Raw genomic sequence first — 20,880 nt, 5'->3', positions numbered from 1 at the left:
TAGTAATTGCAACATTAATGCACAATGATAAAATTATAATTGTTAAATTGTGGAAGCTTAATTCACCAATGGAGTACGTAATATTAGTGGAAATGTGAAATTCTTGGTGTTACATACATAATGTTATGGTAAAAATATTGCATGGAAAAGAAATTAATAAGATTATAGCTAGCCAATTAATTAAATTAAATTAAATTGATTATGAATTTATAGTTCATCATCAGCTTCTCTTCCATGTCTATGATGAGAAAATTTGTGTTCCACCTTATCCTTTGCCTTATGCACTGCATGATCCATTACCGTGGCTGCGGATTCAGCTGTTTTTTCCAGTGTTGCCTCCCCTTCTTCGAAACTCTTCTTTGCTGCCGTTCTTATTCGTTTGCTCGAATCGTGGCTTTCAAATTCATCAGCTCCATCTTTCTCTTGGATCCTGAAACTAATTAACAACATAATATCAATAATGTATTAATTAGTCCATCCTATTTGTTAAGATAATAGTAAAAAAAAAATTGATCGATTATATGTTTTGATATCACGTGTGAAATTTGATATTGTTTTATAGTGTTTCCTAGTGAAATTTCCTATATTCATCCAAGAATTTGATATGCACCTACTCATATTTTTAAAAAATAAAAATATCACGTGTGTGCAAAGTATGTTATTAGTTAAATTTCTTCATTGAAATGATGAGAAAATAATCCTTAAACAAGTATTTGAGATAGAAAGTTTGTGTGTGTTTATGAGACGCATTAAACACAATATAAATTTTGTTACTAGACCATCTTGTATCGCCAAAAATACCTAATATGTAATTTATTAATTGAACAAGCTAGTGTTGATGAAAACTTAATTTATTTTTGTTTGATCCAAAATTGTTGCATGCACATAAACATACAAGTAAAATCTCAACCAAGAACATCAAAAATGTAAATTTAAACAAAAAATTCTGCATTTGACAATTTACTCCTATTATATTTTTATTGTGATTAATTCAAATAAAAACAAAAAGAACTTACTCCAAATTGGGAGGTAAATATTTCTTTTGCACCTCCTGCAAAAGGTATTTAACCTTATCCCAAGAACTAAGAAGAGATGTTACAATAGAATTTCCACCATTTCCTTCAGAAACGTCAAACGCTATTGAGAAAGTAATAGGATGAGAAAGTAATAGTAAAACAAAAACAGAAGTAATTTGAATTTTATTCATTGTTTTTCATAAGGCAACTAAAAAATTGCTTAGTACTTTGATTTATTCTTTGTAGATCTTAGATATGATCGGATCATATTTTTGTGTTAGTTGTACGTGGTATCCTTGGCTTAAATGTAGTTTGTCTTTTAAGGCGAATGGATGTAAACAAAAGTTTGCTTTTTTTTTTTTTCTTTTTTTTTAAAAAAAAAGAAAAATAAGGATGTAAACAAAAGTTCATTTACTTTCAATTAGACACTATAACTTTTAATAATTTTTTATTTACTATTATTTAGCTCGTCTTACTTGTATCAAGTATACCATTTAACACTGATAAAACATTTTATACATAAATGAACGAGAGTTCTCTAATCATAAATCCACATCTCTAGCACGCAAATGCGTAAACACCTAGCTAGGCATAAGACTACATGAATAACAAAGCCACACACATAAAAGCAACTCAACATACCTTACCTTATCTTACAAACACCAATTATTTAAGGAAATCATCATAATAATGATCTAAACATACACCTAAAGCACAGTAAGACGACTAATACAACATGTAATTAAGAGAAATCATACATACACCTAATAATAAGGTGTTTTCCTTATGTAGAACGATAAACCTTAACCATGAATCCATGCTTCATACGAAGAATCAAAGAGATATCGGGAACAACTTGATGAACTTCGACTGCTTGGAACGTGTAGTTTCTAAGTATTGTAGCAACAACGGCCTTCATTTGGAAGAAAGACATGTTTTTTCCTAGGCAAGTTCTTGGCCCAGCATTAAAGGCTAAGAACTTGTAGGATGGTTCATGTCGAATGTTCCCTCGTTCAGATATCCATCTCTCTGGCTTAAACTCGCAACAATCATCTCCCCATATCGCCTTCATCCTTCCCATCGCGTACATGTTGAATATAATTTGCATATTCGGATCAACTTGGTGGCCGCTTGGAAGTACATCCGACTCAATTGAGGCCTTTTGCTCAAAAGCCACAGGAGGGTACAATCTTAAGGCCTCACATAATGCACCATGAACATAAACTAACTTGTGGTAATCATGGACCGTCTCCATTGTGCTTAATTCATCTCGGATCTTGGATTCTACTCGCGGGTTCTTAGAGAGTAGATAAAAGAACCATGATAAAGCAGTACTAGTTGTGTCTCGTCCTGCTATGAAAAAACTTAATATAGTGTCTCTTAAAAACTTGTCACTAGCACTTGTAACATTTATACTTTGGCTTTCATCCATGTATAATGTCAATAAATCAACACCAACTACTTGAGGCTTCATTGATTCTTGTTTTTTCTCTTCTCTTTTTTTAGCAATGCATTTATAGACGAAATCATCTAGTATTTCCCAAGCTTTTTTGTACTTCTTTTCATTTCCTACCCCAAGCCACCTAAAGAACTTCCATACACTCATAGGAACAAAGTGTCGATACAAGATTACCTCCTCAGCATCATCTAACGCGTTTGCAAATGGAACATTAGGCCAATCGATAGACAAAGATCCTAAATCACACCCCGTAACTAGAGTACAAATAGTATCAAGCGAAAATCTATAAAACAAATCTTGTAAATCAATTACTAACCCTTGTTTCGACACATGATCAAGGACCGGAATTAGACCTTTCTCTACCTTCTCCCAAACCCTATCTTGCAAAAACTGATGAAACTTAGGGTGGCCAATGAAAGTATGCGCCATTTTCCTATGGAACTTCCATAAATCGGAGTCTACATTGAAGATGCCATTCCCAAAAACGTCGAACATTTCATTAAACTTGGTTCCCTTAGGATAATTTGTAAAGTTCTTGCTCATAATGTAGTGCACATTTGAAGGATCAAGTGTGATAAACATCTTCATGTTGGCTAACCAAGGACCTTTAAAGAGGAAATTCATATCTAATTTCTCTAACAATTCAGTTAGCCAATCGTGAACTTGATGAACGTTTACTAGTAGTGCAAACAACATCCCTACTATAGGCCAATTAGTAGGAATGCCGTTTTTGTTGCGAAAAAGGTAGCAAAGGAAGAAAAAGGACACAAACATCATGAAGATAACAAGAAACTCCATTTTTTTAAGCAAAGTATTTGAATTTCCTAGAAATAATATTGTTGTAGTACTCGTATATATTATGCTTATTCATTCTATATTAAAAAAAAATCAATAATAAAAAAATAATTAAACAAATAAAAATAAAATCTTTAAAAATTTATAGACCAAGAATTTTCAAGCCTTTGAAAAGTATTTTAGAACTTTATGGAATTTGGGATGTTATTAAAGCTTTCTTTCGATTGTCGTACAAAGTTAGTTAGAGCATATATAGAAATGTTGTACCTCATCGACCTGCCGATTGGCTAGCCAATTTTGGGGGTAGAATCGTCTCAACCTCTCACTATCTTCTCGGCGATCCCGAAGGATCTTGAGGCTGTTTTATTGGAGGACTTGGGTGGAGCTACAAGACCTCGTATGGTTCCTGCTAGGAGTAGTCTTCGTTAGATGGCTGCTTGCCTAGTGTAGTTGTTTCATTTTATTTTCTTTGTTTAGTTTCTTTTTTGCTGTTTCTTGTTTTTCTTTTATAGTTGTTTTCTTTTTCTTGTTCTGGGCTTGGCCCTCTTTCTCACCAAAAATAAAATAAAATAAAATGTCTTCATCCTCTTTTTCTTCCCAGTCATTTTCGTATTAATATATAATGGGACGGATGGAGTACTAATATGCAAGATGTAATAATGCAAATTCAATAATATATATATATATATATATATATATATATATATATATATATATATATATATATATATATATATATATATATATATATATATATATATATATTGTATGCAAATTGTGATGCAAATCCAAGAATATTCAACGTTGAAGTTACTACATTATTACAACGAACAACGACATAGCTAGACGTCAATCAATGTAGAAGCTAGTTGCGTTATATTGTTTGCGTAAAATTTATTATTATCAACCGTAGTAGATAATATCCTTATTATTTTGTGGAAGCCAACTAGTTTCTTTAAGAAGAGCTTCATTTTAAAGTTACCCACAAAAATCCTCTATTGACTCTAAGGAAACTCAAATCTATTGTACATTTTCGAGTTAGTTAAGATTAATCCCTATAAAATTTTAATATAACTAAAGGGACAAAGGAAGTAATAATATCATAGGGACTCACACACATTTCCTCACTAAACTCTACGATGATTAAATTAAAATAGCAGATTAAAACTAAGTTAACACAGTGGATGATAATGTGCCCCTACAACTTATAGCATTAAACTCTATAAAAAAGCTTATTACACAGCGGATTAAATTAGAATAAATCGGGAGTACCTTAAAAACACATTGTAATTTTTGTTTGCATAATCTTAAAGATGCATATATGAATGTAATGTATATGATCCTTCTTTGTAAAACTAACGACCCTGAATTCACATTTATTGAGTTGTAGTCCAATACTTGTGTAGTTGCGTGTGCAGTTTAAGCTAGTTATTGGAGCCATGATAGTACACTAATTGCCATAGTACCATAGGAAATTATTCATTGTATATAATGTACATCGTTATCTAATGGTTCTTTTTTTTTTTTTTTTTTCTTTTTAAAAACTTATTCATAGTGAAACATGTACAATTTGAGGATTAGACCTTAAGGGAATAGAGTAATCATCGTTCAAAGTCGAAAAATAACATTCTTATTTATGAAATTATATTACATGGTTATGGTTATAAATGGTACGGAGTACATACTATTTAGTCATAAAGTGTAGTCACTACTCATGATATATTTGATAAGATGTAATTGACAATATGTAGGTGTGTTATTTTGGACTTTTTATCCAAAACCCTACACTTCCAAACTATATAATTACGATACTTGGCCTTATTCTTACAATAAGGACAAAGGGATTTGGACTGGATGAGGCCAGGACACCCATGCTGCATCCGTAATTTAAGCCTCTCCTTGAGAGCAAATGATCCTAAACTTTCCGTATACTTATTTGGTAAGCATAACATATATGGATCTCACGAAGCCTTCCATGCCCGATACGCAAATATAAGCCATGACAAATCTAGTGCCTTTGAGGGTCTGCAATTACTTTGTGTGGAAATTATCGTATGTAGTCACCTTTTAAAGGTTTGCTTTCATGGAGATATATAATCTCTGAATAAATTCGTTCATATCAGTTAAATGTACTCATCGATCGAGCTTGACCTTTTGAGGATAGCCATAAATTTGTAAAACAATATGTTGGAAATTTGTTAAAGGGCAAAAATTAAACTTGATTTATGTGGACTATTTTATTGTTGAGAGTAGAGATGACCTACCCTGTATTATTTTATTATAGAAATATATATGTCTTAGTATTCTCGTTATTAATGTCATATGGAACATTGGAACGACTATACATGAAACTAATTTTTTTTTTTTTTTTTTTTTGGATTTTAATGAACATGTTTGAACAATTTGATAACATAATAAGTGTTTTTCTTTCTATGATTTCTTGCATATTGGTATAATAATGAGTTTTTGATTTTTTTAAATCGTTTGTATGGATGAATCATAGAGCTAGATGAAAACTGAGCATGGCTCGGGAATCATCTAGTTTAATTATAATGGCACTTCCGCCTCTTTTTCAAACTCCTAATTAATAGTTGCCGTTCCATGTCGATTTCATCTTAGCACAGTACAATTGACACATAACACAAAAGTTGAAGATAATAATTCCATTCATGTCACAAATCACAATTCATTTGATTAAATATCATCTTCATTATTGTTTGTTTTCACTGAAGCTGATAGACAACGATGTCGACACGGCATGTGCCATTGCACAAATAAGCTAGGCCATCTTGAAGGAGCTTTGAAAATGTGATTTTAGGGACCTCCAAAATTTCTTAAAAAATAAACACCAAACCTCTTAAATAGTATGTCTCCAAATTTTTGCTCTTTAAGCCTTTTAGATAGACATTTCACATGCATTTCGCCTAGCAATCAAGCATGAATCACATTTTAATAGATTGTACTTATATTGAAATTGAGTTATTTTGCAATTTTACGTACTCAATCAGTATATTTTCATAGTGTCGCCATTTTATTATTTAGACAATCTTGCAAGGAAATAAGTGGCTTTTTCGACTTGTGAATTGTAGCATAAAGCAACAAGGTATGGTAACCCCATGCAAAGTTAATTTTGCATATATCCAATTAAGTACGAGGAGTATTTTTTTTTTTTTCTTTTACTGTTTAGTAGACGTAATGGTCAAAGTTATATATGCATTGACAAGTGTGTCAGTCCAAGTGTTATGATTTTTATAAAACAGAGGGGGTGTGTAATACCATTATATATAGTATATTTTGTTTTGTGCTATACAGACAAACAGGTTATTCACAGTTAAAACATCAACTTCTAACAATCTTATCTCAATAATCTCATATTTTTGTTCATACTACCAAATATCAATTACCACCCACATGAGCATCTATTGTACTTATAGTTACTTCTTGTCCTCGTCCCTACAATTTTAATTGCCATTAATGTCCATAGTATGTACTCCACAACTAGTCAACTACAACACCCCAAATTGGGAATTATAGTGAGTACGTCGTCTCCATCTATCGTAGGTGATGGAGTGCACTACCAATTTATTGATATTGTACAAAGGAAATTGATAGTGCACAATGGATGATTACCCTTAATTAGTGACACAACTTTTGCTATCATGACATCCTTACGGAAGAAACATTAAGCAAAATTAAAATAGTTGCGTTTAATGTGTTAGTGATGAAAACGAAGGATTTTTGATGGATTATGAGAGGAATTTTTAATATACACTATCACTCTATCAGTAATCTAGTATGTGACGTGGGTCTTGGGCGGAGAAGAAAGGGATAAGGTGGGTTGTTAATATTTAAGTGAGACGTGGGGCAAGAATGGTTGTGGAGTTGTATCCGCCGTGGTAAGAATGGGGATGGAGTTTGGACCCATGGATGGGGATGAAATTATGTGTTGGGGATAGAAAGGCCAACATCCACCCCGTACCGTCTCATTGACATTGCTAATTATTTGTTTATATTACCCATATTTAAATCATAGGATATATATATATGCCCTAATTTATAGGTGGTATATTGAGAAGGTCCATCCTAACAGGTGAAAATTTAAGAGAAATATCTCTTACAATAAGTTTGGTGAAATTCGACCCCTAACCTCACGTCTGAAAGTTAGAGAAGTAGTAGCTACTCCAACCTCCTATCTCATACGTAGTATATTGAATTGATAGGGACATCAATATACAACTGTATAATTGGATAGCAAAGTTTGGTATTGTATCATATCATCCAGAATTCCAGAGTGTTCTAAGCTTCTAACGCTATGTCGTCGTAGTCTATCCAACTTATTACTTAATAGCATGCAGAAAACAGGACGACAAATTAATTAATGGGCAAAGAAAGGGCATACTATTCAATATCCTTTCCAAGTTTAAGTGTGTATAGAAATCAAATAGGCTGCAAAGTGGGTTTTTATTTTTATAAGGAAAAGTGTTAATTTTTAAACATGAAATCCAATAATAACATTGTAATTCTCAATTCCTCTGTTTAATTCTCAATTCCAATAATATCCTTTCCAAATTAATAGATGTATCCGATTTTTTTTATTTTTTTTCATTTATATTCGTTTGTCCCAAATTAAGTGTCACATGCTGGACAAACTTTTAAATAAATGGATTTACAATAAAATATTGTATATCCGTTACAATGTTACCCTAAAATGAGCAAAAATTATCCTAATATGAATAAAATTTACCCTGACATAAATAAAAATTACAAAGTATTTGTGATTCATTGATAAAAGTTACCCAAAAAATTGTAAAAGTTATCCTAAATTTGATAAAAGTGACCTCAGTGTATAGTAATTAGTGTACAGTAAATTACTATTACACTAGATGTATACAAAAGTTACTTCACATGTTGACTATTAAAAAAAAAAAAAAAAAAAAGTGTCATCACGTATTGAAAATAAAATACTCCATATGGTAAAGTTTCAGTTTGATTAGATGCATGCGATGGAAAAGCTGTTCTAAGTACATAGATCAAAGCGTAAACATTAGTGCATGATTACAAAAAATAATGTCGAAGATACTAGCACAATAATATTTGATACCAAGAGATATATTGATGATATCTCTAATACTTACCATTTCGATATTTGAAATGTGGATGGATCACATATTAAAAAATAAATAAAATTGAAACCTTTATTAACTGTACATTATTTCCACCCATCTAATCCTACCAAATTATCCTTAAAGTGTGTTCTTTTCACCTATTTTTTTGCTAAATCTAAACTTGTGAAACTTATTTGATTTTATCTTAATTGACATGACATATGAGCTTTTTTTAGCTATTAAACTTATTAGCTGTATATTAAATTTTGATAACCCTTGTTAACTCTAATCTAAGCTAAACTTATGTCACTTTTCAATCTGAATATCTCAAAACTTATTAATTCTTATCAAAATCTATTTTTCCTCCATTTCATAATGCCCTTACGTGTCTAAAAAATGTGTGTTAAGGACAAAATTTTTTCCATATTTGATCTTTTGTACACCGTATATCTTCTCTTTAATTTACATCTTGCACAAAGATTTCCTAATTAGGGTTGCATCCATAATTCATTATCTTTCTCTACAATTTTATATCAATAATGTTCTTTAACTCCTTTCTATATAAAGGGGCCATCACTATAGTCCATCCATATACATAATAAACAAAAACATTAATAATTCTCCTAGAAAACAATACACCATATTTTTCTCATCTTTTCTAGCTTAAGATCATAATATTACTCCTTTTTGCCAACAATGGAGTACCTTGAAATCTTTCTAGTACTCCTCTCCATGCTTCTCTTTGGCTACCTCTATCGAAACAATATCGGGCTCCCGACGAATTGGCCTATAGTTGGGATGCTTCCGGCACTCCTTATAAACGTACATCGAATTCATGATTATTTCATTGAGATCATGCTAATATCTCAATTGACCTTTTTTCTTAAGGGTCCTTGGTTCACCAACATGTACTTGCTCGCTACCGTTGACCCGGTCAACGTTCACTATATTATGAGCAAGAACTTTGGGAATTATCCCAAGGGTCCTAAGTTAAATGCAATTCTTGATGTGTTAGGAGATGGAATTTTTAACACGGATTTTATAATTTGGCAATATCATCGAAAAATGGCTCATTCTTTCCTTGGTCATCCAAAGTTCCATCATTTTTTGGTCAAGAAAACATGGGATAAGTTGGAAAATGGACTTATCCCGGTCCTTGATCATGTGTCCGAGTGTTCTATGGAGGTCGATTTGCAAGATTTGTTTTCAAGGTTCACGTTCGATACAATATGCACCATTATTATGGACCATGATCCAAGGTCTCTATCCGTCGATTTGCCTAGGGTTCCATCCTCGAAGGCCTTGGACGATGTTGAGGAAGTGATTTTCTATCGCCATGTTGTGCCATCTTGTGTTTGGAAGTTCTTAAGGTGGTTGGATGTTGGAGAAGAGAAGAAGCATAGGAAGGCTTGGAAGACCCTTGATGATTTCATCTATAAATGTATAGCTATTAAAAGAGAAGAATTGAGTAAGGAGCAATTTTCCAAGCAAAAGGAAGACAATAATGAGGTGAGTAACGATCTATTAACGTTATATATTAAACAGGATGAGAATCACAAGACTCCACTTGGTAATCAAGACGATAAATTCTTAAGAGATACAATTTTGAACTTTTTTGTAGCTGGACGTGACACAACTAGTGCCACGTTAACTTGGTTCTTTTACCTCCTTTCACAGCACCCACGTGTTGTTTCTAAGATTAAAAAAGAATTAGATGGTGTACTAATAAATAGGACAAACTTTAAAGAGGTGAGTGGCAAGTTAGTGTATCTTCATAGCGCATTATGTGAAACTTTACGATTATACCCTCCAGTAGTGTTCGAGGCCAAGTCCCCTCTTGAGCCGGACATATTGCCTAGCGGTCACCATGTGAATCCGAACATGGAAATTATATTCAACATGTACGCGATGGGAAGGATGAAATCTATATGGGGAGACGATTGTTACGAGTTTAAGCCGGAGAGATGGATAACGGAACAAGGGAAGGTTAGACATGAGCCATCGTACAAGTTTTTAGCCTTCAACGCCGGGCCAAGAACTTGCCTAGGGAAAGAAATGGCCTTCACACAAATGAAGATTATCGCGGCTACTATAATCCAAAACTATGACATTGTACCGGTAAAAGAACATCTTGTTGTTCCTAATCTCTCTATAATTCTTCACATGAAGTATGGGTTTAAGGTTAAGGTACTTCGTTCTCAGTGATTAATAAACCCAATCAATGAATAATTGTATAGTTTCCGTTGTTAATGATTTTTGAGTGAGCCTATTTTGTGGTTGTGCTTGAATAAAGTTACGTTTGTAATTCAACAAGCTAATTGATGAGAAGTTGCACCAGCACTACTACATTGTCTTATTGTATGTAGAATTTATTGCGTTTTATGTGGTATCACAATTCACAAATTGTGTGGTATCACAAATCGTGTGCTACTTTCTTCCTTATTATAGCATTATCCTTGACATTTTATATATGTATCTAAATGTCTCAACCATACAACAATTTTATAATCTTTAAAATTAGAATTTTAATTTTTAACACTATATAATTCTCAAGACTACATACCTTAAAAGAGCTGAAATTTAAAATTAAATATATATTATACCCATTAATACGTGATATTGTCACAAATCTCTAATCAATCGGAATACCTACATATCTTACTTGATCGATAAAATATATTTTACGTTGCATTAAAGGCTGCATATCATACTCTAAAAATTCATAATAAGGTAATTTCTGATATGATGTCACAAACACTGCATATTACATAAGTGCGGCCATTTTATTATCAAGTCCACGAGCTTTTTATAAGTGTACATTATTGGAAGTTTGGAAATCGATTATATTTTAAATATTTCACATATATTATAATATTATAATTACTATAAGGTCAAATTTGTGTGATGGTAAATATATATATGGTGAAAAAACCATGTTAGTTATTCTAAAATCAAAAGAAATTAATATGGTCAACTAAATAAAAGAAATAAATTAGAGTTGGGCATGGGTCAAGCCGACACGAGGGTCGATTAGACACGACACAAAAATTATCCAACTCGGAATAAGAGGTACACTAGTGAGTTATGACATCGAAATTCTTTTTAATTCTGACATAAATAAGATAGACCAACCTGCATGCCAGCCGGCTTATTTATGACAATTAAGGGTTTGTTGATACAAGTAATACGACACGAGCCCAACACAACACGATTCTTTTCTTAACTCCATTAAAGATAACCAATTTACTATTGGATGTGATTCCAAGAGCCTAACAAGAGCGCAAGGGCTTGTTCAAAAAAGGCTCTCGAAATACGAGACACGCTCACATAATACGTGAGCTTGTATGGATCGGCCCGTGTCCAACTGAGAATATTAGACCAAAGGGAGCAAACGTGGTTAGATAAGAGCTATAGAAATCAAAAGGCCAAAACTCCTATCTCAGACTCTCTCTCTCTCTCTCCCTCCTCATTTCTACCTTTGCTGCATAACATTCAGCAGCCTGTTGCAAATTTATGCTAATACTACTATTTCAGTTTTAATGGCATTTACTGGTATCTCAATCCTCCCCAAATTCCTCCCATCTTCAACTAGGTTTTTCCCTCCAAATTCTCAATCAAATTCAAATAAATCTTCAATTTTGGCGCGATTTTCCAACGGTCAGCCACCTTCTGCTACCAACGGTCTCCCTCCTTCCATTTCAGGTGTTTCCCAATTTCTTTGAGTTGATTCAATTCGTAAATTTTCGTTTTGTTATTTCTTGATTTTGGTTCAATTGATCATAATTTATGCATTGGACTTGTTAATTATAGTTGTAGTATTAAATTCCGACCAAATTATGGTTTACATTCATATTATTGTTCATTTGATAATTTGAACTTAATTCCAGTTACAAAGTAGTAACCCTTTTTTTCGATGGAAATTTGGGATTAGGGTTTCGATTATATTGCTTTTCAAATGGTGCATTGTCTAGTAGAATTATAAACATTGACATGAAATTAGGGATGTTAAATTGTGAATGTGCTATAAAACTGTCAGTAATTTGGTATCAGATTAGGTCTGGCAATTTGGTATCCGAGGTGATCCTAATGATCAACATGTAAACTATAACGGTGGTTTTGGCAAAGGTACGTTGGATCCTAAGAGCTGAAATTAGGTCTAAGCGTTGTCATTGAAGCTATATGCAATGAGTTTGTCATCGTAGGCAACCTTTTCTTTGCTCTATGGAGTAATGGAGTATGGACTATGCCACTATACTAGAATTCTTGGGCATTAAGTGTTGTTGGAAGATTTTTGGCACTCGAGAAGGTAGCCTTTCTGTTTCTCTTGTATTTTCACATTAGCTTTCATATAAGTGATGGGATGTCGAGGAAGGCATCCAATTAGATTTCATGTAAGACTTACATTACTAAGGAACAAACCGTCGGGTTAACAATAGGCATTGCTTTTCCTTGCATTGGTTCTTGTCTTACGTGGTAAGGGCACAATGATTTTATTGGAAACACCTTAAATGTTCCCTTCATTCATCCCTATGTTTACAACTATATTTGTGATGAGGGGGTTGTGTCAACCCTCAAACAAAAGAAATCATGAACTCCTTCTAAAAGACATGCTTTAGGATTGCAACTCAATGTAGAGGCAATCTGAATAATATTTTCCTACTTGCACATCTTGCAGGCAGACCTGAGGCTGATGTAGTAGTCATTGGGAGTGGCATCGGAGGACTATGTTGTGCTGGACTTTTAGCAAGATATGAGCAAGATGTTCTCGTTTTAGAAAGTCATGAACAACCTGGGGGTGCTGCTCATGCATTTGAAGTTAAAGACTATAAATTTGACTCTGGACCTTCTCTGTTTTCTGGATTTCAATCAAGAGGTCCTCAGGCAAATCCACTTGCACAAGTAATCTCCTTTCTTCAGTCCCTTTAACTTTACTCTTGTGTTTTGTTTAAATGTTTCTAGACCCTTGATCTTAGTATTATACTCTGTTTGGCAAGATGAAACTAGCTTGATAGATCCAAGTGAATCACAAAATTGATTAATTAAGTAACAACTATACTTAATCTAAAACAACAAGAAGTGAATGAGCAATACATATTTGTCAAGGATATTTACTAACATACCTTCATATCAAGGAAAATTTTGAAATTATATGCAGAATATCTTATAGCTTCCTTGAACTCTACTAATTTCCTTCTTGCAGGTGTTGGATGCCCTTGGTGAAACAATACCCTGTGCAAAGTATGATTCATGGATGGTTTATTTACCTGAAGCAGATTTTTTGTCACGAATTGGACCCACAGAATTTTTGAAGGTGATTCCATAATTGCTAGTGTGTTCTTCCATTTTCTTGCTTTTCTTATTAGAATATATTTGTATTCTAAAATTGTACTCTGTAATAGATTTAATTATGTTGTGAGGGAGGGTATTAGAATATATCATGAAACGGAAAATTCGAGTGTTATTTATGGGGAGGAAGAGTGAATCTGCTCTGTTTGGTGCACTTACTCTATGAATATTGTAGCCAAGTTATATCTACAAAGCCTTTCTCTGCCAAATTAACTCATAAAGGTGTAGTGTTATTTCCTAAGAATTGTACTAATTTGGTTTGACCAATAAAGAAGTATGGTATTCCCTCAGTTTACAAAATATGTACCTATTTACTGGTGTCTGGTTTAAAGAGCTAAAAATTTGACCACAGATTCTAACCAATATGCTAGGAAAAAAGTATATATATATGAGAGTCATTTCAGGTCTTGTTAAAATCTTCTTGATATGTAGTTTCCAATAAGTAACCTTTTGTTATTTTTGATAATACGGAATTAAAAATATTAACAATTAAAGAAGAGCATCTAAAAGTGAGAAAAATTAGTTGGGTACATCAAATGAAAAAAGAGGGAGTATAAGAAACTAAAGTGAAATGAAAAGATAGGAGAATCAGCAAATTACTATTTGTTAGCTAGGTAGACAAATGACTTTGGCCACACTTCCATTCTTCAGATAGATAGTTAGACATTCATCCTATTGTCTAAAAAGTATCTCTTGGCACATATTGTTTGACATTTAGGTGTTATTATATTTTAGCTTTAATTATATCAAGTGCACTTATTCTAGTTCTAACCCAACAAAGTAGATTTACAGGATCTTGAGAAGTATGCAAGTGCCAATGCAGTGCAAGAGTGGAAAAAGCTTCTTGTGAGTACCACTATCCTCTCTTTTCTTATGTTTGAACATTTAGGGGGGCGTCAAGATCCAAAGGTTCTCTGTTGTGTCTTGAAGTATGCTATTTTTCTCATATTTTGTATCCCAAACTAATCGTGGTAAATTGATACTGAAGAAGTTCTCACTCATGTTAAAACTGCTATCTGGTATTTATGGCTGTCATAATAAACGATCACTTTATGCTTCATATATTGATATAGGAGTGATGATGAACCCATCTTCTTCATGAGCTAATTAAGCCTAGTACAGTCCTTAACAACTTGAGCTCAATTTTGATGAAAGTCATAAATAACAGATAGCAGTTTTGTTTCATGCAAATAGTCAAAATGGGTGAATTAAATAAAAAAAGTAGGGATTATTCAACTTTTATATACAACTTATAAGGACATTTTCTTTTTGCAATCGCATGAATTTCGCAAAAGTCTTGTAAGAGTTTCAAGTAGAAAAATAATTAGCTTTAAAATCTGGCCTAAAGTAAGCATTTTGTTTGGGTCCAAATTGAGTTGTGAATTTTGAGCTTGCCATTCTCAGCTAATCTCAGCTCCTTATTACCACAAGCTTGGGAAATGAGAACTGGTAAGTCATGGTGCATGCTAATTTTTGTGAGCACTGTTTGCTAAGTCATCTATAAAATTATAACAGGCTTCTTTTATAACTCATGGCTATGGGGAACTGTAGCGTAATGTGACATGGAAGTCTATAGTAAGGGAATAGATGATTTAATCGTATTGACCTCTTAACAAACTGCTTCTTATAACAGGATGCCATAATGCCTCTTTCTACAGCAGCAATGGCTCTCCCTCCTTTGTCTATAAGAGGTGATCTGGGTGTCATTTCAACTGCTGGAGCTAGATATGCTCCTTCTTTATTGAAGTCTTTTGCTGCAATGGGACCTCAAGGAGCTCTAGGTGCAACAAAGCTTCTCCGACCTTTTTCTGAAATAGTTGATTCACTGGGACTAAAAGATCCTTTTGTACGGAACTGGGTGGATCTTCTGGCTTTCCTTCTGGCTGGTGTCAAATCTAATGGTATTCTCTCAGCAGAGATGGTAACTATTACCCCTTTGTGACCAGCTCACATCTTTAGTTGCATGAAATATTATAAAATTATTCTCGTTTCTCACAATAAAATGGATGTTAGTTGAATATTTTGGTTGCATTTTTAAAATTTTGCATTGGCAGTATAAAAAATGAAGACCAAAAATCTGTCTTTGTACTACTTTTCTGAATAACAGCAAATTTGATGTGCTGAGAACTTGAGATTAACTCAGTAAGGTACTGGAAAAGTTATATTCTGCCTTTTCTTGTATTTAAAGACAATTACTGAACCAAAAAAATGAGCAATTACAGTCTGCAAAGTGCCAAAGAGCATAGTCTCCTGTGTTTCTAATTTACAGTCGAAGATGACTTGCCTAGTAAGATATCTAATTCCAGTAGATTGAGTACTGAATTGCTTATTGTCTTAGATACACGACTCTATAACAATTTTTACATTGGAATTGTATAATACGAAGTACATTGATCTTCTTAGGTTAATTAAGTGCTTGCATTGTGAAGATGTTGTGACAAATAGTCCTTTGATAATTAAGTGCTTGCATTGTGAAGATGTTGTGACAAATAATCCTTTGATAATTAAGTGCTTGCATGTTCACCTTTTTAAATCCTTTAATAATTAAGTGCTTGCATTGTGAAGATGTTGTGACAAATAATCAGTCACTTTATCGGTTCTTATTCTGCAGATTTACATGTTTGCTGAGTGGTACAAGCCAGGATGTGTTCTTGAGTACCCCTTACATGGAAGTGGAGCAATTGTTGAGGCCTTGGTTCGAGGAATTCAAAAGTTTGGTGGAAGGATCTCCCTTCGATCTCATGTTGAGAAAATTGTTGTTGAAAATGGAAGAGCAGTTGGTGTTAAACTCAGAAGTGGTCAAGTAAGTGGATAAAGAGAACAAGATGGCAGATAGATACATCCGCTGTGTAGAATCTTATGTTTACTCTGCTCTCCCACAGTTTATACGCGCAAAGAAGGCAGTTGTCAGTAATGCATCAATGTGGGACACCGTGAATCTGTTACCGGAAGAATCTGTACCTAAGACATTTCAAGAGAGAGTTAATTCAACCCCACAATGTGAATCTTTTATGCATCTTCATTTGGGTTTTGATGCAGAGGTGAGTTATCTTCAGTTTTCTAGTCTGCTTATTTCTGGTTGGCTTTATGTTGTGCCAAAATTCTGTTCACGTTGTTGCTCTTCAGTTTTTGTGATAATGTTATGTTGAATATGCATGTTTCTGCAATTTTCTCCTCCTGTGATCCTGTCATCTTCCATCATACTTGTCTCTTAGCGTGATTTTTACAGAATGTTTGTACCATTACTTAAGGCTTGAGCTTTCAGGGTTTCCGTGAAGACCTTGGTATTCATCATATTGTTGTGAATGATTGGAAGAGAGGAGTTGATGCAGATCAGAATGTTGTTTTGATATCAGTTCCCAGTGTTTTGAGTCCAGATTTGGCACCTCCTGGTAAGCATGTACTACATGCATACACACCAGGAACAGAACCTTTTGAAATATGGGAAGGGCTTGATCGAAGAAGTGATGAATACAAAAAACTCAAAGCAGAAAGAGCCGAGGTGAATCTCCTTATTCTCGTTGTTCATCTCGTTGCATGTCTAACTATCTCTTTGTTTTTTTGTTTGTTTTTTTTTTGGTTCTGGTCACAAAATATTTTGTTGTCTTGGCTGTTTTTCCCTCACTAGGCTATGAATAACTATAGAATCCAACAACCCATTATAAGTTGCTTTTCTTGTTCATGCACTAGTTTGCAAATCCCCCCCCTCCCCCCACCCCCCTCTCTTCAATCCGGAAAGAAAATTATGGAGCCACTCTCTCGTCTCTATCCTATAACACCCTGATATTTTGAGGTTGATATGGTATGTACGGATTTGGTTGACAGGCAAGCAAATGGTGTTCACTGCCTAGTTATAGTCATGTTTAAAATTTTCCAACATTTACTTGGTACTTGATGAAAAAGATCATTTGTGAACACACACAGGTAATGTGGAGAGCAGTAGAGCGAGCACTTGGTCCAGGTTTCAACAGGGATAAATGTGAAGTAAAGATGATTGGTACACCATTAACACATCAAAGGTTTCTTCGAAGAAATAGGGGAACGTACGGTCCAGCAATTGAAGCTGGCAAAGGCACTTTTCCTGGGCATGCAACTTCTATTCCGCAACTATACTGCTGTGGAGATTCTACATTTCCAGGCATTGGTGTTCCTGCTGTTGCTGCAAGTGGAGCCATTGTTGCTAATTCCCTCGTTTCTGTATCTCAACACTCTCAGCTTCTTGATGCGATTGGCATCTAATATTATTAATCGAATACGTGTATACTGTTTTAGCTGGTGTATAAATCTATTCCTCATTGCATACTAAAATTTTCAGCATTCTGGATTGATTTAACAAATCCTGTATACCAAATGTATAATTCTACAAGTATTTTTTAGACTCTGAATTGAGATGTAAATGATCAGCTTCTTTTGAAAAACTTCATCCTACATAGTAAGCAAATGATCTAGTGCAACACAAACAAGTTCATTCATAAGACTCATAACTCATTCATTTTAAAAATAAAAAAATACAGCAAAAACGAATTTTGAAATTGATTACAGTATCACATTGGTCAAATTTTGTACCATAGCATACAACTAGAACATATATCTATGACAAAATGGTAACTTCTTAAAATATAAGCTAGTTCCGAATAAGATGTTGGAGGTTCAAAATTGTAAATAACCTACAAAGTACATAAGCTACACCAACATTTACACTTATATAACTTGATATTCACCATCCTTGACAAAAAGAACAAGAATTTGAATTCGAATTCCATATCTTAGATATGATGATTTTTACCTCAATGTGTATTTGAGGTAACGATGTTCATATTTCAACCAGAAATAAATTAATATGAAAGTTGTTGAATTAACTTTGTCATCAATTTCATTTTCATCTTGAATATAGCAAGAGTTCTTGAAGAGAGAACAAGCTAGACTTAAGTTAAAGTAGTAGTTGGGCCTAAACCAATGACATTGAATTTGAAACAATCAACTCACTTTGTTGTTTATTTGGAAATTTGAACTAACACTTTCATCAGTTGGAACCTTCTTTTAGAGTAGGCCACTTACCAAAATAAATTATGAATTTCCCTAAATTAGAAAAAATTGTAAGATGACTTGATTAATGGTAGATGAAGAAGAGTTTTGATCCACGTGACTTCAATAAATATCTAGTATTAATAAATTAACATGCACTTAAACCTAAAATGAACTACTCTTATTGTTTAAGCTGATTTGAACTACTCGACACGTAGGATATTTATTAAGAATATACGAGTACATGCACAATTATAAGGGTGTTCTTTTCTCTAACTTTGCATGTAGAATATGTTTTCTTGAAAAAATACTGGCAAAATTAAATTTCACAAAAGTAACCTAAACAATTATAAGCAGTCATATTTACATTATTTACTTCCAAAAAAAAATACTTCCTCCGTTATTTTTTTATTACATCATGAGGGATTTCACGCTTGCCAATGCATTAGTTTAGCTATTAATATCTTTAATTATACTTTTGTAAAAATTATAAAAATTTGATATTTGAAAAGTAGATTTCGAGACAAATCTAACTATATCTCACATGACTATGTTTTTCCTAATGGATAAATCACAAATGATGGTCAAAGAAGGATAAGTGAATAGTGTTAAAATCATAATGGTGCAATAAAATAAAAACGGAGGAAGTAGTAGATCTATAAACATTGAACTATATACGTTGACTTCGGTATTTAAATTATCTCTCTGAATACTATTTACTTGAAGTATATACATTGATTTCGGTATTTAAATATCTCTCTGAATACTATTTACTTGAAGTATTTTGTCTAGCTTATTATTTTTCATGAACTTAGGGTCTGTTCTGATTTATTGAATTGAGCTGAATTGAACTGATTGGAGCTGAACTGAACTAAACAGAACAGAGCTGAAATGAATATTTTATCAGAGAAGGAAATCAAGAAGTGAACTGAACTGAAATTAAGTGGAAGAGAACAAACCCTTAATCTAGTTAATCTGGACTTATTAAAGTTATGAAAATCCATATCCTTCTTGTTCCATATTGTCTTTATTGTTTTGTAACTTGTCTTAATTATTTGAACTTATTAATTTTTACAGAGTATTTAACTCTTGTAAGGCAGGATGAACAACCATTTTTTTTTTTTTTTTTTTTTTTGTGCTTTAGTACTTGTGCTACTATCTATGAGTTGGTTTGTGGATGATCATCTAGCTTAGTTGGTTAAAATATTAAGGGCTAAAACTCAAAACCTGATATCAAATTCTGTCTAAACTATTTGCCTTTGTAGCTCTTTCTAAAATATATATATATATATATATATATATATATATATATATATATATATATATATATATATATATATATATATATATATATATATATATATATATATATACTCCCTCCGTGTTTTTTTAAGTGACACACTTTAACCGACACGTAGTTTTAGGAGATTTTATTGACTTTAATAAAATAAGATGTTAGTGGGGTAGGTTGGAGGAGTGAGAAATGATAAAGTAAAAGAATGTGAGAGGAAGTGGGAACCATGAAAGGAGTGAGAAATGATAAAGTAAGAGATAGTGGAGTGAAGATATATTATTAAAATGTAAGGAATTTCTAAAAGAGAAAGTGTGTCAACTTAAAAAAAAACGGGCCGTTTAAGAAAAGTGTGTCACTTAAAAAAAACACGGAGGGAGTATATGTATAAAAGTTGGTTTAATTTTATCTTTTATGTTCCTATATGGAAAGGTAAGCCAAAAGAACCTAAAATACTTTCCCGCCTACCTGACTGTGCTTGTTTAGTGGGCACTTGAATTCACTTCTAATTTCTCCATCATTTATGGGCGGTTAAATCAATAGATGAGACTGAAGCTCAGAAAACTGGGGGGCAGAATTTGCTCAACGTATAGAAGATGGTGAAGATTAGGGAGAAAATTAAGGTCTTTTTTTTGTCTTAATCTAAAAGATTAGATGGGAAGATCCTAACAATTGCCTTAGGATGTGGGTGTTACATATTACATGTTGTAATGAATGTATGATGGGTCGATGGTAAACGAGAATTCGTGAGAATTTAGATATCAAATTAGTTATTTGATAAAAGTGTTCGACATAAACTAATTGTTGAAAATCTTGAAAATGGGATATCAGTATTAATATTAT

At 33.1% G+C, this 20,880-nt stretch overlaps 1 protein-coding gene, 1 long non-coding RNA gene and 2 pseudogenes across 2 annotated transcripts; 2 read left to right on the top strand and 2 right to left on the bottom strand.

The window, feature by feature from the left end:
* Window positions 1–61: 61 nt before the first annotated feature.
* LOC145563414 (uncharacterized) lies at window positions 62–3,922 on the bottom strand. The gene is made up of 2 exons (XR_014094536.1): window positions 3,538–3,922; window positions 62–436 (listed from the first exon to the last, which is right to left on the bottom strand). It is a non-coding gene; the product is annotated as an uncharacterized LOC145563414 (long non-coding RNA).
* LOC145563413 (alkane hydroxylase MAH1 pseudogene) lies at window positions 1,575–3,544 on the bottom strand (annotated as a pseudogene).
* Window positions 3,923–9,071: 5,149 nt separating the features above from the next.
* LOC145563412 (alkane hydroxylase MAH1 pseudogene) lies at window positions 9,072–10,644 on the top strand (annotated as a pseudogene).
* A 1,149-nt stretch (window positions 10,645–11,793) lies between these two features.
* Window positions 11,794–18,139, top strand: LOC145563411 (prolycopene isomerase, chloroplastic-like). The gene is made up of 9 exons (XM_081623858.1): window positions 11,794–12,077; window positions 13,051–13,274; window positions 13,576–13,686; window positions 14,514–14,567; window positions 15,355–15,642; window positions 16,333–16,524; window positions 16,604–16,762; window positions 16,987–17,223; window positions 17,646–18,139. The coding sequence occupies exons 1-9, from the start codon at window positions 11,915–11,917 to the stop codon at window positions 17,958–17,960; spliced, it is 1,743 nt and encodes a 580-aa protein (XP_081479984.1). The 5' UTR covers window positions 11,794–11,914; the 3' UTR covers window positions 17,961–18,139.
* The last annotated feature ends 2,741 nt before the right edge of the window (window positions 18,140–20,880 follow it).

This window comes from Chenopodium album, chromosome 10, assembly GCF_948465745.1.
Source record: "Chenopodium album chromosome 10, dcCheAlbu1.1, whole genome shotgun sequence".
Taxonomy (NCBI): Eukaryota; Viridiplantae; Streptophyta; class Magnoliopsida; order Caryophyllales; family Amaranthaceae; genus Chenopodium; species Chenopodium album.
This window is presented reverse-complemented; position numbering and strand designations above follow the sequence as displayed.

Excerpts from the sequence above, each read along its gene's own strand:
- LOC145563411 (XM_081623858.1), top strand. The coding sequence starts at position 11,915 with ATGGCATTTACTGGTATCTCAATCCTCCCCAAATTCCTCCCATCTTCA. Across the intron at positions 12,078-13,050 it reads TCTCCCTCCTTCCATTTCAG|GCAGACCTGAGGCTGATGTA; the intron begins GTGTTTCCCAAT and ends CACATCTTGCAG. Across the intron at positions 13,687-14,513 it reads GACCCACAGAATTTTTGAAG|GATCTTGAGAAGTATGCAAG; the intron begins GTGATTCCATAA and ends GTAGATTTACAG.